Source organism: Branchiostoma lanceolatum, chromosome 4, assembly GCF_035083965.1.
Source record: "Branchiostoma lanceolatum isolate klBraLanc5 chromosome 4, klBraLanc5.hap2, whole genome shotgun sequence".
NCBI lineage: Eukaryota > Metazoa > Chordata > Leptocardii > Amphioxiformes > Branchiostomatidae > Branchiostoma > Branchiostoma lanceolatum.
Window position 1 is genome coordinate 29025457 of NC_089725.1, and position 24087 is coordinate 29049543.

General features: G+C 42.2%; 1 protein-coding gene and 1 long non-coding RNA gene across 2 annotated transcripts in view; both read left to right on the forward strand.

Moving 5' to 3' along the window:
* The window catches only part of LOC136433903 (DNA replication licensing factor mcm5-like), a 41274-nt gene that overhangs the window by 3388 nt on the left and 13799 nt on the right, over positions 1 to 24087 (forward strand). The window contains exons 5-15 of the mRNA XM_066426496.1: positions 37 to 192; positions 1619 to 1703; positions 2365 to 2572; positions 3207 to 3255; positions 3685 to 3796; positions 4414 to 4482; positions 5431 to 5505; positions 5935 to 6000; positions 13777 to 13869; positions 19639 to 19722; positions 21236 to 21351. Coding sequence (XP_066282593.1) covers positions 37 to 192; positions 1619 to 1703; positions 2365 to 2572; positions 3207 to 3255; positions 3685 to 3796; positions 4414 to 4482; positions 5431 to 5505; positions 5935 to 6000; positions 13777 to 13869; positions 19639 to 19722; positions 21236 to 21351 — 1113 coding nt within the window. The remainder of the gene's footprint in view (positions 1 to 36; positions 193 to 1618; positions 1704 to 2364; positions 2573 to 3206; positions 3256 to 3684; positions 3797 to 4413; positions 4483 to 5430; positions 5506 to 5934; positions 6001 to 13776; positions 13870 to 19638; positions 19723 to 21235; positions 21352 to 24087) is intronic.
* LOC136433904 (uncharacterized) lies at positions 15818 to 19630 on the forward strand. Its single transcript, XR_010755675.1, has 2 exons — positions 15818 to 18644; positions 19307 to 19630. It is a non-coding gene; the product is annotated as an uncharacterized lncRNA (long non-coding RNA).

Genomic DNA, 24087 nt, shown 5'->3' on the forward strand with positions numbered 1-24087 from the left:
TTTGTGAACATCATCGTGTATATTTTTGTGCTCCAGGGACCAAGCTGGGCGTCCGAAGTGTCCGGTGGACCCGTTCTTCATCGTGCCGGAGAAGTGCACGTGCGTGGACTTCCAGACGCTGAAGCTGCAGGAGGCGCCCGAGGCCGTGCCGAACGGGGAGATGCCGCGGCACCTGCAGCTCTACTGCGACAGGTGGGCAGGGCTCCAAACTCATTTTGTTTGTTTTTTTGTTTATTTTACCAGGAGGATAATGATGTTCGTCCATCGTAGTCAATGAGGACCTCAACTTCAGTTGTCCTTGTGGGTGCGGGAGTGGCTGATCAGTCCAATCCTTGAACGGAAACACTGGCCGCAGATGCTGCACTGTAGGCTACATATCGCCTAAAAGGCATTTTTCAATGTCTATTGGGCATAACATCTACTCAAAGTTATAACGAGAATAAAATAATAAGTTTCTTTTGCAAATTACTAAATGGAACAGAACCAAAATAAAAACATATACCGTACATAAAATCATACTACCAAATAGATGAAACAATGGTGTAGTCCTTGGTTGTTTATTTATTTGCATACCCGGTTAACCCCCTCGTGGCGTAACACACCAAGTGTACCAGCTGCATAGCCGGACAGATTTATTTGATCCACTCACACCGGGAAGGACCCCTTCTCTTTTCGATGAGTCTGGTAGGTTCTTGATCGTCCTCGGGGTGTGGCTCCCCTCAAACACGAGACCTCCATTTAACGTCTTATCCGAGGGACGTTCCTAACCGAAGCTAGGTACTCATTTGTACCTGAGCGAAGTGAGTATATTAGTGTTAAGTGCCTTTCCCAAGGGCACATCGTCAACAGGTCATGTCAGGTATATGTGGCTGGTAGGCTGGGATAAGGTGCAGTGCTCTTTCTGTAGACAGTATTGCACTTGTTCCGTCCTGTTGGCCATGGCAACTTCTCCTGCATTTGTAGTTCCGCCCTCCCTGCAGCAGTAGCTCCTCCCCCTCTGTGTAATTGACAGGTCTGTGGCACCTCCCTGCAGCAGTAGCTCCTCCCCCTTTGTGTGATTGACAGGTCTGTGGCACCTCCCCCTCTGTGTGATTGACAGGTCTGTGGCACCTCCCCTGCAGCAGTAGCTCTGCCCCTCTGTGTGATTGACAGGTCAGGATGGGGTGTTATACTGTGAACTTGGTGTCAGTATTGCACTTATCCTGGCCTGTCAATTATGTCAGCTTCTCACCTGCGTACAGTGTTAGAGCCATCGCTTTGTTGCAAACATAACCCTGTTCGGGCTCTTGCGCTGGAGTTATCTAACATTTAGCAGCATTAATAGTTAGAGAGCATAACCAGGGCTTTCCTCAGAAATTTACAGTGATGTGGTGCTGCAGCTCTGAGTTGATGCACGCCCCAGAACAAGCAAATCAACTCACCTTAATTTTAGATTCTACAAGGTGGTGCCAGTGATTTGCTTATGTCATCATTGTTTGCACAACACTTTCCAAGCCCCCTCCTTGTGTTTCCATGGCAATATCCTAACCCCCTCTTTGTGTTTTCATGGTGATGTCCTGAACCCACCCTTGTATTTCCATGGCGATATCCTGACGCCTCCCTTGTGTTTCTGTGGCAGGTACCTGTGTGACAGGGTTGTTCCGGGGAACAGAGTCACCATCATGGGGATCTACGCCATCAAGAAGTCAGCAGGAGTCGGCAAGGTACAACTTTTATCTTCTGTGTTTCTTATAATGGACCGTAACTTTCACTGCCATGTACAATTTTGATTGGAACAGGGTCCTGTGACAAGGTAGCGAAATATGAGGGTATCAGTAGCTTGTCTTTGTTGACTGTCACATAGTTATTGACACCCAAATGGAAAAGATGAACAAGTGAAATTTTGTCCCCTTTTCAGAAAACAGTATAGTCTGGGTGCCATCCTAGTTAGTTTACCAGGGCTCCCGTACTCCCCTAACCAACCATCCAACCAACAGACTGATTATTTAGGGGGAGAGTATGGGAGACCCGGTAAACTAAGTAGGATGGCTCTAGGGATAAGTACAGAAAAGCTCCCTTGACAAGGGACAACCTGTATTTATGGCAAACGGCAGGCAACCCTTTGAAGAGCACTTCCAACATCCTTGTTGCCTTTATGTGCCACCAGGCAAGAAAGGATTTTTAAAAAACACCTAGCTAGGAAATGTGCATCAAGTGTAACTCTGATCTTTTATTCATAGAGAGGTGCCCGTGACAAGGTGGCTGTGGGCATCCGTAACCTGTATTTCCGCGTGGTGGGGATCCGAATGGAAACTCTATCTAAAAATGTCCTCTAAAAATGTTTCAAACTGTATATCAATTGTAACTCTGATCTTTTATTCATAGAGAGGGGCCCGTGACAAGGTAGCGGTGGGTATCCGTAACCCGTACCTGCGCGTTGTCGGGATCCGGGTGGACATGTCCGGCCCTGGAAGAAGCAGCGCCGGCTCAGTCACGCCCATGGAGGAGGAAGAGTTCCGCCGACTCAGCACGAAACCAGACATCCACGAGATCATCGCCAAGAGCATTGCTCCCTCCATCTACGGGAGCCTCGGTGAGTACATTGGTTGTGCTGCATTCTTAAACACTGGAACTGAGCTGGACTTTTAGCTTCAAGTTCAGATAAACCTTAACGTCTGGAAACAAGTCCGGACTTGCAAAAAAAATTTCTTTACTTGTATTTTCCATTTTGTTCTGAACCCTCTAAAACCTTTTGTTAGGTACACAGTTAAGGTACACAGTACTATACATCAGTGTTGAGGAGCTGCTTCTATCATTATATTTGTGAAACTAGAAAGCCGCTAGGGTGTTCATTATCGAACCTGACCTTCGTTTTTCCCAACCCACCTGCCGAATATCATAAGGATCCATCCTTCTTAAGCTATATTGGCAACATGCACACAGATAGACAGACAGCACTGAAAACATAATTTTCTTGGCTAAGGTAACAAGTGGCACAGCATGTTGTAACTGCTGCTGTGCAGTTTGTATTGCATCCAATAGGGGGCATTGTTGTATTGTCCCAGTTCTCTTTCATGTCTTTTTGTACAAACGAAATAGTTGTTTAGTAACCTTAATTTTTGCCAGAACAATCACCTTAGTTTGTATCTTTCTTGTTGTCTTGGAATATGCTTTGTGTGCAATGTTCGTTTGTAATTACATCTTGTTTTGTTCATCCTACTTTTCAGACATCAAGAAGGCCATCTCCTGTCTTCTGTTTGGAGGATCCAGAAAGAGGTACAGTGTTTCTTATGTAGAATTCCAAATATCATAAACAAAGATCCAAACAAACAAACAAACAGACTAAATGCATAGGCAGGTCAGTGTAGGTAAAATTTGAGCTGTGCACGTATTTCCGATGTCTACCTTCACCTAACTTACTCTGGTCCGTATAAAAACCAGTTTGCAACACACAAAGGTAATAATAGGGCTCAAATTCTTCACAGCAGCAGATTGTAGGATTTACCTTCAGCCTACTAAGGTAGCCGTTTGGCACCAAAGTTGTATTGGTTATGGGGTTAGGCAGCAGAGAGGAGGTTAAAATGGCATTACAAGAAGCATTTGAGACATTGATTTCTGATTAACTCTTTCGGATAGAGCACCAAATCAGGCACAAAATCGTTGAAAAACTCAGAATCGAGACTTTAAACTTTTTGTTTCTTGCAGGCTGCCTGACGGCCTGACCAGGAGAGGTGACATCAACGTGCTCCTCCTGGGAGACCCCGGAACCGCCAAGAGCCAGCTCCTCAAGTTTGTGGAGAACGTCTCACCCATTGGGGTAAGACTATCCTTAACTGTCAGCAAAATGAAAGACAAGTATTTTCTAGTACTGCAGTTACATGCAGGGGACTGTGGCGTCGTGTGGCGTAATGGCAGGGTTTTCGGCACTTTACACGACTTTCCCCACTCCACCCTAGTGTAAAAATGGGTATATTATGTGTGGGTCACGACACCAGCAGTAGCTGCCTGTGTCCCACTTGTATTGCACTGTTGCAATTCTAATAAAATCAAAAATCAGAACATCCGGTTCTGGTACTTCGGGTCCTGAACATGCTGTGGTCCCAGTTTTAGAGTGGCAGGTAGCTTTTGGGCTGTGCTGGGGAATAAATGGTATTGGTTTGAACCCTTCTATTGACTTTCCCAAAAACTGCCGGCTGTTGATATCTGAAACTTCCAATAACTGGATATCTTGAAAAGGGATGCTGGGCTCAGTAACATCACCACAGCAGAACTTTGCTCACTGATGGAGGACAGGGCTGAGTGGAGAAGAAGAACCCATTGTTCCTCGTGTTGACATCGCCAGATGTCCTCGTTCAAGGATAACTCAAGAAGAGATTAATTGAATTCATGGCTTTTGAGTTGTAGATAACTTAGTAAGTGTGTTTCTCCCCACAGGTGTACACGTCAGGGAAGGGCAGCAGTGCCGCAGGTCTCACCGCCTCCGTCATGAGGGACGCGGCCACTGTGAGTCTTCTACTTTTTTACTGCATTTTGTATTGAGCACCACATGATGTCATCTCTGAGTCCGCAGCCATGTTGGTGTCCTAATTTGCATTTCAGTGAATCGCAACTCAAGCATTTTTCGGATGTTTAAAGATTGTTTGTTTGTTGGAACCTTTGTTAATTCATGAGAAGCTCAATCGGCACTCTCATTGAGGTCATGAGGGAAAGAGGTAAAGGTAAGATAAAATGTAAAAGAGATACACAGTCGTTTGAGTCCTAATAACTCGAGCAACATATATCATTACATATATATGTTGCTCAAGAGGTCATAAGATGCTCTGACCCTCAAATAACAAATGTTAGATGTCTTCTACTCAAAGTGAAGAATACTAGAAGAATACTCACAACAATGCTGTGTTTCTCAAGCTACGGTCCACTGAAATACAAATAGGGACACTGAGATGGCAGTCAGCACCTGCCTGCTTCATTGATATGGACAGTTTGTGGGGTCGTGTGGCGCAACAGCAGAGCGTTCGACTCAGAACCAAGAGGTCCCGAGTTTGAATCCTGTCATGTCACCGATCTTGTGCCCTTGGGAAAGGCACTTTACACGACTTTCCTCACTCCACCCAGGTGTAAATGGGTACCTGACTTCGGTTGGGGAAGGTCGTATTGAGGTCACCTGGTGGCGCCGAATGGCAGCCGCCCAGACCCTTGCGACAGTTCCATAAAGTGCAAGTGTGGATAAGATATTATATATGTTATGTATTGTGTGAAACCTTTAATACCCTGCATCAATTCAGTGCTAATAGGCTGCCATTGCGGGTAACTTCTGACCAATAAAAAACATTGTTAGTGAATATGCTCTCAGATTGAAAACTGTAAGTTTTTATCAGTTGGGATGCTTTTTCATATGTAACCATGACGATGATAAGATTTCTTACCATGCGTATGCTTTCTTGCCGGCAGCGAAACTTTGTAATGGAGGGCGGAGCCATGGTGTTAGCAGATGGAGGGGTGGTCTGTATTGATGAATTTGATAAGGTGAGTTCAGCTTTAGTGTAGTCAGTAACAGAGATAGGGATAGGGACCCAAGTGAAATGTAATATTTAAGTCTATATATTTCTGAGTCTGATTTGTAGCGTATTTGACATTGTTGTGACAAAATAGTTTGATAAAGAATTGTTTGTTTGAACCTTTGTTCATTGTTATAGATTGAATTTTACATTATTGTTGTATTGAGAAGTTATTCTACGGTCTAAACTTACCCACTAGATCAACGTTGCATACTGATTGCAATTTTTTTCTTAGCTTTGTCATGCTTTTTATGGATGAATTTTGACTGTCTTTACAAGGTCTTCTGTGAAGGAAGGAATTATAGTTTCAGCCAGCAACTGTAGTTCACAGCCTAACTGCTAGGGGGCAGTTGAGTGTCATGATAACAATGTTTCCCCCTCCCTGTTGTTGATGTAGATGAGGGAGGATGACCGAGTTGCCATCCATGAAGCCATGGAGCAGCAGACCATTTCCATTGCCAAGGTCAGCAGCACTAGTTCACAGTAACATTGAACTTTGTAATGATAATCTTTATTTCAAATTTATTTATTTATTAGGTTTCTCCTACAAAATGGAAGACTTGGCGAAACAGGTTTCCTTGGAAAAAGTCACATTTTCAAGGCCGCCATACCAAGATCACAACAAAGTAATACAACTATAATCAATACATATTAATCAATAGTCAATATGTATTGATTCATTGCTTTATTGCTTGATTGTTTTAAACTGTCAGAACATGAAAAGCTTGACTGCATAATTAAAGGACCTGCATCAGCTGATGATCTTTTCTCCTATCTGAATTTTCCAAAACTGTTGTCCAGCATAAACGTTAGTGACAGATTTATGTTTGAGAAGAAAGTTGGTAGTTAAGTGGTCCTGATTATTCTGTCAGGCAATTTCTATGTCTTTCAGCCTTAGGATGAAGGTGGGGTGTTGGTCTCATGCAGGTAGGAAAACCCAAAAACTGAGAAGGAAAACGATTAAAACGATGTATATAAAACCTTCTGGATACTTCCAACCTGCCAAACTGCCTCCCTTGCTGCGAGACTACTGTTTTCTGTGGTCAGGAAACCCGTAAAATTTCAAAGGGAAACAATAAAACCAACACTATGATAAAACCTGCTGCAAGGTCTTTGCGGGATACTTCCTACCCGTGCAACTCCCTCCGAGAAGTTATTCCAGGTTTGGAAGTCCAAGGTCTTGTTAGTTTGTGATCAGTAATAGACTCTGTTTAAACAGTGGATAAATCATTCCTGCAAATAAGATCTCCGAGCTTTAGGGGGTCCACCGTAATGTAAATAAACAGCTGAAACAGGGAAGTTCAGCCTGACTCGACCCTAAATACTGGGGAATTCCACGGGACTGCATTTATACTTGACCTTGGCTTGCACTTTATTCAAAACTAGAGTTCCACGACCTCATACCTTCGCCATATGATTATAACCTTTATGACTGACATATCAGGGGTGTTTGCCATCAATTATAAATCATACCAGTTGATCTTCTTCACCCAAAAAACAAAGTATGAGCGTAACAAAGAAGGTTATGCTAACAAAGTAACATTTATCATGAATTATGCATATTTTTTATCTATCAAAATTCCTCAGTAACAAATGTCACATATGTCAATAGTCATATCATGGAATACATCGGGTTTTTAAAGTTGTCTCATTAATTATGCAAATTAAAATCTGATTTGCATAATTATCGTCCAATCATACAAAGCATTACGTAAGCTATCTACATACCAAAAATCATTACCATCCATCAAGCCCATCTTGAGTTATAGTATTTTCTCATTAATTATACAAATTAGGTATTCATTTGCATAATTGATATCTATTAATATTTCTCTCTTCTTCAGTTACATATGTCACATGTTTGAGGTCTCGGACCGGAGTTTTTTTGCGATTTCGTATGTAGGCCGACACCCTCAGGTCGACGGGCTACAATTCCGCCGAGAAAAGTAGGACGGAAAATGTAATCACATGGTCGAAAAGCGGTTTTCTGCTGTTTTCCGATGTATTTATCGGTTTTTTCCGTTGTCCCTTCATTTTGGGTAGAAACCATAGTAAAATGTAAATTTGGCACCCGAAAATTATCATTTTTTTACACTTTTTTGATCGAACCTGCTCGGAAAAAACGAGTTTTCCTGGGGTCACGGCATATATGCTGAGAAAGCTTAGTAAATGGTGTCTCTGAAAAATGAAAAAAATAAAAAAGTCATGTGATAACTTTTTCGCAATCTCCGATGACGCAAATTCGGTGAAAATGCATTAAAAACGATGCTATTTGGGTCATCAGGCGAGAAAACCGCATCACCGTTGCCGCGGACTAATACAAAAAAGGCTTCGATAGCGAACCAACTGCACCGCGCCCAAAAATACTACAACTCACGGGCTTTTCAGAAGATTCAAAATATTCATGCACAGCTAAAACCATCACCAAGCAATCTCGGGCAGAAATCAGGGTGACGACCACGCACTTCCGGCAGATTACCGGGTCATGACCCAACCCCCGGTCACAATTGAACTCCGACCCGGAACCTTAAGAAACATATTGTTTCTTAAAATTTGTTCAAAATATTCAGAAAAGTTATATCTACCATATATCCAAATTTGGCTTATCTGCGATGATTACTTTTCCCGCAGCAGGGGTTTAAAGTCATGTGAAAAACACTGTGTTTTGAGGCTATCTTGCCAACGTACAGGCCTTAACAACGCTACAGTAGGGAAATGGATAAAAACATCATTTTTCAGGACATCGCTTTTCAAAAAACAGGTAAAACGGGATGGAGAGCCTGCTCATGCCCTTGGCTTGGAAATTATGCGGACTTTCCGTCGTTTCGGTGCTGCATATTGGCAGAAAAGCCTCTTTAAGAGTTGGCGTCGGTGACGTCACGCAGTGACGTCATGGTTCTCGAGGAAAACAGCAGGGGGTCGCGTTTTAAGTTCGTAGCTTTTAACTGAAACGAAGAATATGTCAAATTTTGGTATAGACTGGTAGACCACAGGTCGCACATTCCGAATCAAACGCGTCCGACATCAAACTCTTCACTATTTCGCCGTAAAGGCCCCTTAAGCAGCACAATGCTCCCCAAATGTGTAAACGAATGCATTCTGACACAGTCCAAAGCGCAACATGGAGCATATCATCAGAGCTGGAAGCGGGCAGTTTAAATAAGTGCGGCCGAGATGTGTAGCGCGCCTAGTAGGCTATCACTTCACACCATCAAAAGAAGAAAAGATCGCGACGTTAAGGAGCGACGAACCAAAAGTCAGAAAACCAAGTTTCGCCTTAAGAAGGCTTAAAGCACTTAGATTTTAGCTTAATTCACCCATTTAAGTCATCATAATGGCGGGGCATCGCGAAAATCATACCGAATGTCAAGTTTGGACATGGGCTTCCATCAAATGACGCAGTCAGTGAATTCCTTTTAAAAACGGTTTGGCGGCCAGAAATGATTAAAGATGGCCGTATTGGAGGTTGGGGGGGGGGGGGGTGCACATGGGGGAGGGGGGCGCCAAGCACCTGTCCATGGATATATCGAATTTAAAAGAGAAAAAAGGACAAACTTCGGTTTTTTTTCAAACAAACTTACAGAATATGATAAAAGCTTTCGAATGCGTCGAAATAACGTCATCTATGACGTCATCGACGTAGCCGCTGCCGTCCTTTTAAGGTCTCGGACCGGAGTTTTTTTGCGATTTCGTATGTAGGCCGACACCCTCAGGTCGACGGGCTACAATTCCGCCGAGAAAAGTAGGACGGAAAATGTAATCACATGGTCGAAAAGCGGTTTTCTGCTGTTTTCCGATGTATTTATCGGTTTTTTCCGTTGTCCCTTCATTTTGGGTAGAAACCATAGTAAAATGTAAATTTGGCACCCGAAAATTATCATTTTTTTACACTTTTTTGATCGAACCTGCTCGGAAAAAACGAGTTTTCCTGGGGTCACGGCATATATGCTGAGAAAGCTTAGTAAATGGTGTCTCTGAAAAATGAAAAAAATAAAAAAGTCATGTGATAACTTTTTCGCAATCTCCGATGACGCAAATTCGGTGAAAATGCATTAAAAACGATGCTATTTGGGTCATCAGGCGAGAAAACCGCATCACCGTTGCCGCGGACTAATACAAAAAAGGCTTCGATAGCGAACCAACTGCACCGCGCCCAAAAATACTACAACTCACGGGCTTTTCAGAAGATTCAAAATATTCATGCACAGCTAAAACCATCACCAAGCAATCTCGGGCAGAAATCAGGGTGACGACCACGCACTTCCGGCAGATTACCGGGTCATGACCCAACCCCCGGTCACAATTGAACTCCGACCCGGAACCTTGAGAGTCCTGTCGTGGAATTTGGCCGATGTATAAACTTTCCTCATTGATTATGCAAATTAGATACTGATTTGCATAATAAGTATCTAATCATGTACATCATCACTCAAGCTATCTACTTACCAAAAATTATAACCATCCATCAAGCCCTTCTTGAGTTATTCCCTTTCAAAGTCTGAACCAAAACCTGCTCCTGCAGTTCCAAAAAAGCCGCTAGGGGGCCAAAACCTATACCACTTACTCTCTGTCCAAAGAGCTATCTACCACTCAAAAATCAGTTCCATAGCTTGTCCAGAACACGAGATATTGAAACAGGAAGTTCCGCTGCAGTACCGTAACAAGCCGCTAGGGGACCCAAAATCTAATCATTTCCTAGTCTCATCAAGACCTACCCACCTAACAAATATCAAGACAATCCATCTAAGCCTTCTCGAGTTATGTTGTACATTACACACACACATACATACAAACGCTACCCTCTGCATAACCTTCTCGGCGAAGGTAATTAGCCTGGTGGGGGTCCAAGTAGGCCAAATCCGAATGGAATCAAGATGTTAAGTGCTCTGCAAGTGGTGTTTGAACCGCAGAGGGTTTCATGGGTCCATGTTTTTACCAAATGTGGTTGTAACCCATGGGGCTCTTACGGCAGTGAACTGTGTTAGGACATGTCTGTATATAATGTAGCAGGAGGGGAGAACTAAGGACACGCCGATTTAGTGTGTTGGTTCTTGAATTAAGATGAAGCCACAAATGCAAAATGAAGCTGCCGTTTGGTATCTCAAGTTTTGTCTGAAAGTTAGTCTTCAAAACTATGCACAAATATATGAGTATCAAAAGAGCAAGTTGGTATCCTATGCTTTTTTATTTCATTTTCAATTTCCCCTGACCTACAGTTAGAGAGAAAGTTCTGTTAAGCAAAAGTCAGCAAAAAACAAGACGTAATTCCTTGACATCAGAACACCCTCCCATCCAGGAAGACCCTACTGGAATTTGGCCCTAACCCTGAAGACAAGGCAGAGGACAGTAAGGTAGAAAGTTCATTTAAGTTCTTGTCAGCAAAAAACAAGACGCAAGTCCTTGACAGGTGTGCAACCTGCTGGGAAGATAGCATCTGTAAGGCTGATTTATTTTGTCTTCAGTCCTGGCTAAGATGTTCCTACTTGAATTTGGCCATAACCTTTGTAAGGTCAGGCAAAAGACAGTTATTTAGAAACTTTTTTAAAGTTAAAAAAAAAAAGAAAAAAAAAGCCCTTTACAACAGTACACCCCCACTGGAAGACTCTAATGCTGACTTACTTTGTCTTGAAAGATTTTCCTACTTGAATTTGGCCCTAACCTTTATAAGGTCAGACAGAAGACAGTAGCATAGAAACTTAGAAATAGCAAAACAAAAAACAAGCCCTTTACAATAGTACAACCCCAACTGGGAAGATATAGCTAATAGTCCTAAAGGCTGATTTGCCTTGTCTTCAATCCCGTGCTAAGATGTGCCTATTGGAATTTGGCCCAAACATTTTTAAGGTCAAACAAAAGAGTGAGATAAAAACATGCATTATAGTGAATGCCCTTAACAGTAGTACAGCCCCCAAACTAGTAAGATTAAATCCTTTATAAGGCTTATTTACTTTGATCCCATGCTAAGATGTGCCTACTGGAATTTGGCCCCAACCTTTTTAAGGTCAAACCAAGAAACATGCAATAGTGAATGCCCTTAACAGTATTACAACCCCCAAACTACTAAGATTGAATCCTTTATACGGCTTATTTACTTCAATCCTGTGCTAAGATGTGCCTACTGGAATTTGGCCCTAACCTTTATAAGGTCAGACAGAAGACGGTAGCATAGAAACTTCGTAATAGCAAAAAAAACAAGCCCTTAACAATAGTACACCCACCGTCCAACTAGGAAGATATAGCTAATAGTCTTTAAGGCTGATTTGCCTTGTCTTCAATCCCGTGCTAAGATGTGCCTACTGGAATTTGGCCCCAACCTCTGTGAGGTCAGACAGAAGACAGTCGGCCCTGAGAGCCGTGCTCCCCGCTGAGAGACCTTTGCTTTGACCATGACTCTGCAAGGGGGAGCCCCTCTACTCATTACATAATATCCAGTAGTGGTGGATTAGAAACTTCCACGGCCCTTGGACGTCCCCGTGGAAACTTTCCAGCTCCCCCGGGGAGAGGAGGTAATGATTTCTTTCAAGGATGGATAATTCCCGCCATTCAGCCCCTCCCTGCCCTTTTGACCTTGACATTCAGGTATCTGCAAAGTCAGCAGAAAGACTAGCCGCTTAGAGAATTATCTGATAGAATTGTTGTGTTTTCTTCTGTGAACTTTTGTGCTTCTGAGTCATAGGGCAAAAGTGGCACGGCAGCTAAGAGAATGATCAGATAGGATTGTTGTGTTTTCTTCTGAGTCAGAGAGCTTTTGTACTTCTAATCGTGTCATTGAGTTTGAGACCTCTTTGGATGGGAGTGGCAGTGAATCGACTTTTAATAGTCAGTGAACCAACAAAAATGTCTTGGCTTATAGTTGCCATATAAGCATGTACTAAACGTCAATGATGTTACAGGGAATGACTCGTAAATGACCTTGTGCTTTACAATAAACCAATCCATCAAAATTAGCAGTACAGTGAATGAGAGTGTTGCTGCATGTCTGCCTTAGTTTACGTGTGTTTTTTTTGTCTGCATTTTGCTGGAGGTGGGCGGGGCTGGTACTGCGTGGAATGGGTCAATCGCATAGATAGAACCTTATCGGATTTTTGTTTTACTTCAGTCACAAAGTTACTAATAAAGAATGGATGCCGCCGCCACAAATTGGAAGACTAGCCCCCATGTAAGGAGTGGGTGGTTTCCCATTAACCTGGCAAACCTTCCAACACAAAACAGAATCCTGGGAGTTACTGCAGGGCTCAAAACACACTTCTTTCTCCGTACCTACACTGGTGTAGCCTGAGTGTCATCCTGTTTCAGTTCCAGGTTCTAGCTTGACGTGAAGGTAGAACCTGGAACTGAAATAGGATGACACTCAGGCTACACCAGTGTAGGTAACATGTAGAATTGACTGAACCGCTTTGCAATGATAGGAGATTTTGTAAGCTATGGATCAAAGTGGCAATTGTTTATAAACTATTGCAATTCTTTATTTATTATTTTACAGGTGGAAATAGTTACTACCAATACGGTACAGACATTCACAAACACATAATATATACCTGATACCTTGGCCAGTAGAGGCAACGTATAAGAATACCTTATCAGTAGTAAGTTCTCAAGATACCTGTCCAAACCTGCATTTGCAGGTGGTACATTTTTTGTAGGCTATTTGGAGCCCTGGAGTGGGAGTTGTGGCTTCAGTCGTTTCATGGCTGATTTTATCTTGTGCTGGTAGCAAATAAGACTTGATGAGAAGTTGGCAAAAACATGAAATTCCAGAGGGACTACTGCTGGGGTCCTTAATGTTCTGAATGTGGATGTCAGGCAGTCACTCACACTCACAAGCCACTTGCTCCAGGAGTGTGTGGCACCTCCACGCAGACTTGCGCTGAATCCACAATGTCAGTCCACCTACAAAATGTGTCTGTTGAAGAGTTAAAGGCTGTGTTAAATTCAAGCTTTTAACTCTGGCCTGTATGAAAAATTGTTGAACTGTCTTTCTGATACATTTTTATGAGAAAATACAGAAATGTACAATTAAAAAGATTCTCTGCTGTATACAAACAGATCAAATGTCTTGCAGAAATATGAAATGAAATACTTGTACTACTAAAAGTCTGATATACAGTGATATGTGTAACTGGACAGTGCTGAGAAGGGAAGCAAAAAGTATGAATGTGTGCAGCAAACGTTGCATGGATAAAAAGAAGTTTTGCTATCTGATTTCATGTAAAGCTAAATATTTTTTTTTTGTCCTCAGGCTGGCATCACAACTACGCTGAATTCCCGCTGCGCTGTCCTGGCTGCGGCGAACTCCGTCTTTGGCCGCTGGGATGACACCAAAGGAGAGGAGGTAAGAAAGACCCCCCTCAAAGCTGAGCTCCCATAACAGGTTCTGTCGCTGGCCTTTTTTTTGTCTTACTCTGTGCTCTCTTTTTTTTATTTATTTTTTTTATTCTGTCATATTTATCCAGGGTGGCCCTGCTCAGTGGTTCCCACTGCTTTTCAGAGGGGCCCTGCGTACATAAAATAACTGATAATACAAACAGAAATATCAACATACAGAAATAATAACAATAAAGATCATAATGAAAACAATGAAGGTAATGATAACAATAGTAAATAAATGATAACAATCATAGTACAAATCATAATACAAAAACATCTTTTCTGATTGTATTCAGTTTTCTGAATACGGCCATCCAGCTATGTCATAACCTGTTGGTAATCAATCAGAAAACAGCACATAATAAGAAAAAAAAGGCCAGCAATTAAGTGACTTTTATAATTTTGGTATTTTCTCTACTTAGTGCTAACCAAGCTCTTCCTTGTCAGCACCCCCTTCCTTGTTTCCCAGGAAACAATTTGAAGGAACAAGGCTTGACCTCATCTATTCCTATTCCTGGTATCCTAAATTATCTTGCCCCTTGACCCAAGCACTAAGAATACTTTCTACAACGGCCACTTGTCTACTGTGTACTCTTTGTCAGTGACTTACTATTAGTCAAAGTAAGAACTCGATTCTAGACACATCATCAGAAGGTCAAGCTATTTTAGTTTGAATTTACTCTGAATTTCCAAAGTTTTAGAATGTCTTTGATACAGTCTAACCTGTACTAAAGAACATCACTGCATGAGGACCACCAAAAAGTTAAGATTATTTTTCCCATTAGCCCAAGCATAAAGAATCCTGTCTACAGTGGCCACCTGTGTACTGTGACTATTTTCTGCCAGTCCCTTGAGTGGTCAATACAGGATGTACTGGTCTGACAGTACCAGGTACAGGGTTAAAGCTTGGACAGCTGCAAGTCACCAGGGGATAAAAATGAGTAAGAAGGGAGGGGGGGGGGACCAGGAGGCGTGTCCCTCCTATTGGCACAGGGTGGTACCTTCCTGGCCTGAGAAGAGTGATGCAGCTAGCTGGGTTTGTTTGGAGCTATTATTAGTGTCGTCCATGACACAGTTGCCCCCAGACAGGATGCAGCTTGAGGTTTAAACTAAACTGTCTTGGTGGTCAACTGTCATGGTGGCCCTATTGTTTAAAAAAGAAATGTTGCCAGGAAAATTGATTACCTGCTTTATTTAGAGATCTCAAAGATTTTCTCTCGACTTCTCAGGTTCTAGAAATACTTGCCAGAAACAAGCAAATTTTCTAGAATTTAGTAGACTCACAATTTTGTATGATATTAGATGTTACTTTTATTTTAGGCTTGGTATCATGAATTGCAGTTAAGCTACATACTAAGTATGTTTGCTTCGAATTTGTACAAATCCAACATTAGGAAGTACTCAAATAAATTTAGAATGATAAAAGGCGAAGTTGATTATAGGAACATTCAAACCAATATAAAGTTTTTACAGACCTGAGTGGGATTTGTCTGGTAAAACAAATCAGGGCTCGAAATAGTGGGTGCATGTGCACCCAAAATTGGAGCTGTGCACCTAATTTTTGACTGTGGGTGCACTGGTGCACCTAGATATTTTTGTAGGCTATAGGGTTAAGGTACTATTGTACACTAGTATACAGAATATTCTTGAAATGTAAGTATAAAAAACAGCATGATAACTTTTTGCTGTACTTTATTTAATGTATTATTTGTTTGAAATTTTAAAGTTAGCTATAGAATTACAGATTGAAGTTCTTAAGAAAGGCAGCAGCATTAGACTTTGTAATTATGTTCTGAAGAACATTCAACTTTATTTTATCTGGTGCACCCAAAATTCTTTCTGTGCACCCAATTTTTTGAGTTGGGTGCACCAGTGCACCTATTCCCAAAGATGAATTTCGAGCCCTGCAAATGAAAAAAAATTATACTACTATGCCATTGTGGTTTAGAAGAATGTTTGAAAAAGTCTTTTGTAACAAAGGAATTTGGTTATTAGAAAGGTGTGCCCTCATAGAAATGCTTTGAATACTTGTAGTTTCACCTGTTGGTGGCCATTTCCTACGTTGCCATGGCAACTACAAGTGGTTCCTCCCTGTGACTGGATGCTTCCTCCTTATCTTGAGTGTGGAATGTTGCTTTCCTAATTACGATAACTAATTCGATTAAGCCAGATATTATGTCAGCACATTGGCGGATTAGTGAGAGATTATCTTGATTATCTCGCTCATTCCTGCCAGGTGGTGGCAGGGGACTGGGGATAACATAACAATCCGTCAGTCTTCATTTCTCAACTACTGTACTGTAATTCTTGTTTCTTTCACTGTAACTTCATTTTCACTGTTTTCACGGTCACCTCACTGCACCATGAACTTATCATCACCGTGAAAAAAAATTGTAACGTGTAAATCACTTGCTACCCACCATGAACTTAAAGTTCCGTGAAAATGACCATTTTCCCTACACCGTGAAATTTTGCTACCGTTAGGATAAAATCATGGGTTGTTGAGTTGACTTAAAGATTGTAAATTCGTTTGTTTTGGAGGTGGTTTTATTTCGCTACAGGAGAGAAAAGGAGGTTTTCGCGGTGTTCTAAGTTGTTGCTTGAACAATACTGTTACAGTAGTACTGTGTCTCGTACAGTAGTGATAGATTTGAAACGCGTATTTGCGGTGTCGTGCATTTGCGGTGGAGAGGTTACCGCAAAAATAAAACCACGGAAAAAGTTTCAAGATCTAAAGTATGTTGCTGGCCTACTATTAATCTTATTAACTTGTTTATAAACATATTGTTAACCTTAAAAGCTCATAAAACGAATGTCTCCAAACTCTTTTACCATTTAGTAAAATGTCGGAAACCATCTTGGCCATTAAAATGGATACATACTCAAGAATGTTCTGATTTGTCCCGCAAAGACAGGTATTTATGCAGCATAGCATCATTAGTGATAATCATGGCCAGTCAGGGTGTTTGCCATCACACAGCAGGAAAAAAAGCTTGCCCGATGAGTCTGAAGTCTAAAGGAAATTTTCGGCAGCGATATGGCCAGTACCGTGCCTGGATGCCAGACTCCCAATTTAAAAAATGTCTATCATGTGGATACACACGAGACAGATAATTTAAAAATTAGGCTAGGGATCTGGCATCCTGGCAAGCCTCTTGACCACTGAACAATTTTAAGGGCTTGGCCGATGTTTGCCATTCAAAGTTATAGAAGTTTTTCAGGCAAAAAGTATGCGAAAATATGAAATATCTATCATGTGGATACACACGATAGATATTTGAGTTTGGGGGTCTGGCTAGCCAATGTCCTTTTGACCACTGATCGATTCTTAGGGTTTGGCCAATGTTTGCCGTTCAAAGTTACTGAAGATTTTGAGGCTAAAAGACTCTGGCGATATTTGAAATTCATTGACCTTCTTGCGATCAACAAATTCGTCTGAAGGTCGTTGACTGTGTGATGCCGGCATCGCCAGTGGAGTGGGTTCTTTGCTTTCTAGACAGCATTGCAAACATGTCCGCTCTGGTTGAGTGGAGAACAGAAATTATCAATTACTCCGGATTGTTCTTGGAACGCTTAAGTGGCTACACCTGACAGTTACACCTGGCGAGTGGATACCGTTCATAGGGCTGGGTCAACTGAGGAACCTTTGTTTCGGAAGGCTCGAGAAATTTCATCTTACTGACAAGATCTTTACAGCGCTCTTGACAAATGCTTGTGTCTGGCTTGAGCCGGATGGGAGGCATGGAAAGTATCCATGACCATTATTTACTACCACTCATGCAGCTTACAGTTGCAAGGACCGTAGCATATATCTTAAGAAGGTAGGAAGGAAGGCGAAGGGTAGGATGTCCAGAGCAAATATATCTATGAGAAGGTCGGAAGGAAGCTGAAGGGGGATAGGATGTCTTGTTGCGGACGAGGGTTTGGACGCCACCACCTGTACCCTTGGATCAGGCTGCACCTGTCAGTGTCCCTGGCTTTGTAGTGCTGACAGACATGTTAACCCAATCTCCTGTGTTAATCAGGTGGAACACACACGCCCATTCCCCACGTTACTGTGGCAGAACAGCACCAAGGGGGGAATTGACAGGATACAGAGGAGGGGAGGGGGGGGGACTGAAGGTCAAAAGGTCACTTCAAGAGTCATGGTCAACAAAATGGAACCAATTTTTTTGAAACTGCCCATTCCCCCTGTTACTGTGGCAGAACAGCACCAAAGGGAGGAAATTGACAGGATACAGGGAAGGGGAGTAGCTGAAGGTCAATAGGTCACTTCAAGAGTCAAGGTAAAAAAAAATTGAACCAATTTTTTAGCAAACGCCCATTCCCCCACATTACTGTGGCAGAACAACACCAAGGGGGAAATTGACAGGATACAGGGGAGGGGGGTAGCTGAAGGTCAATAGGTCACTTCAAGAGTCAAGGTCAACAAAATGGAACCAATTTTTTTGAAACCGCCCATTCCCCCTGTTACTGTGGCAGAACAACACCAAGGGGGGAATTGACAGGATAGAGGGGCGGGGAGGGGGGTAGCTGAAGGTCAATAGGTCACTTCAAGATTCAGGGAAATGGGACCAGTTTTTTTAAACCGCCCATTGCCTCTGTTACTATGGCAGAACAGCACCAAGGGGGGAAATTGACAGGATACAGGGGAGGGGAGGGGGGTAGCTGAAGGTCAATAGGTCACTTCAAGAGTCAAAGTCAAGAAAATGGAACCAATTCTGCTGGAATACAGATAAGGCCACAGCAAGTAAATTTTATGGATGACATCCTCCGCAGACTCCGAAATTAATGAGATAGGGCGAAAAAAAAACAAGGTGGGCAAGAAAAAAACAAGATTCCCATATTTTCAAATTTTGAGATCATAAGTCTTGTTAAACAAGAATTGAGGCGGCGAAATATGATATTATGACCAACAGGTCTTTAAGTCCTGTATTCAACCAATGTATTAGTCCTTATTCATTCATATATAATATAAAACCTCTTTGATTCAACAGTAAACATATCCTTGTAGATGTGTGTACATCTCAATAGACTAACTACAACAAATGCAGAAAAGAGCTTGTTGTACCATCATCTGAAGCAACTACACTGGGTATTCATATGCGATGAAACACCCCCCCCCCCCCCCCCCCCCCCCCCCCCCACTATCTATATAATGTCCTTGCTAGAAGAAATGCAGACAACAGCATGTTATCATACCATCATGGGCAGGAACTACACTGGGTATTCATATGCAATGAAACACCTTATACTGTCAACGTTTACGACATATTTGCCAATTTTTGGCATGTTGACCACCGTCGGAGGGCAATGAAATTTCTTGTTTTTTATTTCGAAATCAGGCGAAAATTAATGAGCGCGCTGATGTCATCCATAAAAATTACTTGCTGTGGCCTAAGGCCAATAACAGGATAACTGCAGAAGTGGTTGATAGTGATGATCAAGTTGTTTCACATAAACAGTAAGATATGTTGCGGTCTTGTGAATTATGAGGTGTGTGAAGATTGTTTATGTTAGTTCCTTGAATGTTTTTCTAAATGAATCAGCAGAAACTATTTGTTTCTGTGAAATATAAGAATGTACTTACAGGGAACAACAGAAGAAAACACTGATGTCAAACCAAAAAGATAAAACTTTGAAATACTTCCCATTTCAACCCGAAGTAACTTCTCTCTTGTCTTTATTTTGTCAGCTGTTAGAGTAACTACTTTTTTGTCTTCTTGTTGTACAGAACATCGACTTCATGCCGACCATCTTGTCCCGATTCGACACCATCTTCATCGTTAAGGACGAGCACAGTGAACAGAAGGACATGGTAAAGACAAATTTATTTCTTCCTTTCCCCTTAGCACTTGAATAAGATATATCAATGGCAGAATCTTTTTCCTTGAATACGAAAGCCATACTTTCGGACTTGTTGTGTGGATGTCTGATGTTTCGGCCCTTTACCAGCTCAGTCCATACCAACCCCACCCAACTCCCTAACCCTCAGCCTGGCTGGGTTGACTAGGGTGTTGGGAGGAGTTGTAAAAGGGCTGAATAGTCCTGATCTCTTGCTATGTACATGAAGGTAACTTGAGGTCATGACAGAGCTTTAGGTGCAGGTCATCTTTTTCCAGCGCAAGCCTCAGGTGACAGTTACATAAGATTTATCATTGACAGGATCTTTTTTCTCTCATACCAAAGCCACAGTTTCGAAATGAGGCTGCATACCTGTACGATAAGGCGAAAATCTTTTAGGTAAAGATCCAAAATACTGAAGTCAATGTACTGATACTGTACTTTGGTAAAATCACACTCAAGTACATACATAAAGATGAAAATTTAGCTCTGCAAAAAGTAGAAAATATCATATTGGCGTTAAAATCTGTGCCTAACATTGCTTTTATGTATGCAGCCCTATTAGGTGACAGTTACGTAAGATTTATCACTTACTAGATCTTTTACCTCTCATACCAGAGCCATACTTCTGCCCTCCTTCGACAAAGCGACTCTTGTTTGTATCTCCCCACAGACTATCACTGACAGAATCTTTTAGCTTTCATACCAAAGTCATAATTTCAGACTAGTGCTGTGAACCTATAGGTAACATCAGGTCATCTGTATGGTACTGTATCTATATAGCCAGTATAACAGTTCGGTGTAACACACCAGCTTTGCAGGGATGCGGCACGGCTGCAGATGGTTATACTAATATTACACAGAACGACCTGTCACAGCTAACTGAATAAAAAGACTCTTTTTTACACAACCAAGAGATTTATTCCACTGACGATTCGGTGACCATCTGTCACCTTCTTCAAGGCAATTCTGACTGCACAGGTGTTGCTGCTTATACATAATAGGAATAAATCTCTTGGTTGAGTAAAAAAAGATTATATTTATTCAGTGACTTACCAACCTGATGAAACTATTCACGGATGTCACAGATAACTTTTGCACATCTAACTAAGCGTTGTTTAAGGCCACACCAATTTAATTTCTTGGTTAATGGATCTTTATTTTCCCCCAAAAAAAATGTTAGAAAAAAAAAATTATGAAAACAGAAGGCTGGGCCAGCCTTCTGTTTTCATGATTTTTTTTTTCTGAAATTTTTTTTTTTTTGAAAATAAAAATCCGTTAACCAAGAAATTAAATTGGTGTGGCCTAAAGCTATCTAGTGAGGATGCTAGTGGTCATGACAGAGCTTTCAGTACATCTTTTTCCAGTGCTAGCCTCAGGTGACAGTTACATAAGATTTAGCACATACCAGATCTTTTACCTCTCATACCAGAGCCATACTTCTGCCCTCCTTCCACAAAGCGACTCTTGTTTGTGTCTCCCCGCAGACGTTGGCGAAGCACGTCATGAATGTGCACATGAACGCGCTGGCCACCACACATACCGTCTCCGATGGGGAGCTCGAAGTCAACACCCTCAAGAAGTACATCGGCTACTGTCGCAGGTACGGTAGATGCATTTATTTTCACCGAGACTTGATTTCATGATAGGAGAGGAAAGTAGGTTTTCGTAGTGATTTATATGCAATTTTATTTTATTTTAAACACATAAATCGCGGTGTCATAATTTTGCGGTGGAGAAGTCACTGCAAAAGTTAAGCCACCACGAACATGTCAAGACTTACAGTGTGCAGTCAGAACAGTATGAAGATAGCCTGGTATCCATCCTATTCTAGCTCCACTCTGCTTCTCTTAGCGCTTCTCAGCAGAATAGTTAAGACCAGCAACTGAACTGGCTGTATGTGTTTTCAAAGGTTTTTATTTTTAAATGGATAGAATTGAATTTATACAATACATTTATTGGAATACAATATCTACTTGAGATCAGTGTATTAATGTTACCATATCCCAATAAGATGCCTTCTTAAAAACTGAGGGGGAGCAGAATGTCAACACACTTAAGAAGTACACATTGCTACTGTCGCAGGTATGCAGTCAGCATAGCACCTCTGTAAATAACGTCCTAAACGCAAACTCACCCTGAAAGGGTCGCCCCCTTCTGCGAGGAGACTGTCTTAAGTGCCTGTTGCTGTCTCGTGCTGTTGTGAACACACTGGGGTTCCTTAGATGCCCTTACACTAACGTCAGCTGCTGTCAGATAAGGGGCGGGACTCGAAATCCTGCATGTACAGGTTAATGCAGGTATTTCTGATGTCTTCCTGCACCTAACCTGAACCAGCTTGTGTATTCATGAGTAAATATAAGTATTTTTGTTGCTAACTCTGCTGCTTCTTTTGCTACCTTCTGTAATATGCCAAAGAAAGGATGAAGATAGTTCCTATTCAGTTTTTAGTGTGATAAAAAAAACTACAATCTCAAATAGACAAACGTCAAACACTGTTTTGTTAGACTGAAAGGGAAAGAGAGGTGCGGGTAAAATTTGTCTCGTGCAGGTTTTTACCTTCGCCGAGAAGGTTATATTTTTTTTTATATAATCCTGCACTGGAGCAGGTGTGCAGAAAACAGCCTTTCGAGCCCTGCTTGGTGTACATGTAGGTGATCGCCTTTGAGAGGAAGCTATCCTGTAACTCGCTACCGCTAGTACCCGCTAGTACCGCTAGACATGATTGCCCCTGAGGATGCTTTCGCACCAGCAGGAGAGATATCTCCGGGATTAGCGGAGTGATTGTGGATGTTTTGTCTGGGCCTAACGGACAAGAAGATCCGCAATTGAAGTCATTAGGGCTTCTTCTCGCAGACACATTTGCCATTGTTTGCCGACTCGGGGGAAATATTTTGAAAGAAGTAGCCAGCAATGGGGTAAACATGGCGCGCCGCCACGTGAGATCACTTTGAAAGTTTTCTCGAAGCGTTTTGTTGAAAAATTATCTCCTAAAAATACTTCAAAAGAATTTTTTCAGAATGTCATCAGAAGTTGAAGGACCATTAGCCAATCAGTCTTAGGGCTTGGTGGAGGACAGAGTTTTTAAGGACGTGAACTTGGATCAGGGTACTTGTCGGCAGGGTTGTCAGTTGGCAGGTGGGGCCGATGTTTCTTTCCGCAGCGATGCACACGACTGGGCAGGGGTTTTCAAATAAACAGAGCCGTGCTGCCAGGAATGCCGCCATCATCAGTCCCCGTTGTGGGAAAGTTCAGATCAGGAAGTGCTCGGTCAAGGATACCGTAATGGTCCTTCCAACACTCCCCAAAAGGAGGAAAGGTTTTTAACCTTTAGCACACTGAAGTAACCTTTTGGCACCTAATTTCCTACTGGTTACAGAGTAAGGCAGCAGGGAGAAGGTTAATACCATTGAAAAGGTTCTGTCTCCCACTTGAGTGATGAGACAACCTTGTCAAAAGAGTCTATATTAATTGTGAAGATTTCCAACTACATAGAGCGCTTTGCCTGTCATCCCATAGGTATTGGCTACTTTTCTTGGCTGTTTTTTTTTTTAGGTTCAGATTTAAGAGTTAAGTTCACCACCTACTTGAGACAGCTCAACCCTTTATTGTGACTACTGCTATCGAGCTCCTGTTTGGCCGGCATTGAATGTTTGAGGAAATCTCTGACTCATTCAGCAAATTAGATCAAGGAAGTACGGCTCACATTAGTGGATAATTGAGGTGGCTGCTTTCCCCCCTCTTAAACCGGGTGTTAAAGTACGGATTGTTGACAGTGATCCCTGCCGAGGATGCTTAAGCCTGAGATTGTCACAGTTTTTCCCTTCGGGTTCCCAGAATGTGGAACTGCCTGACCTTGGCCTTGCTTTAAACTTGGTTAAGCCTCATCAGCACTGCTGGCTGTGCTGGGTATGTCAGCCAGCCCTTGCTTTGTCCACATGTAGTGAAGACAGATACTATCTGAACGCCGTTGAGAAAGAAGGTGGTATGCTATTAGACGTGCAATGCAACATGCCTTACTAAATGATCTCTTTGCACACCTTTTGCAGTTACATTCATGTGAAGTTGCAGGTAAACAAGTTAAAGATTTGTCTGAAAAGTTGACTCGTCGTCATCTTTTTTCGAGTCGAAAGGCCGTGACTTTTCGTTCCTGTTGTTGTGTAGTAGCCAAATGGCGGGGAAGTGAGGCAGACGGTAAGAGAAGGGGGGCTGTAGACTGTACAGAACCGTAGGTGATTGATATCGTGCAGGGAGCTGCTGCCATGGTCCAGGAAAAAACTGGCAACAGGCTGCACCTGTGGTCGGGGGAAGCCACGATGCAGCAGCTCTGCAACGAGCG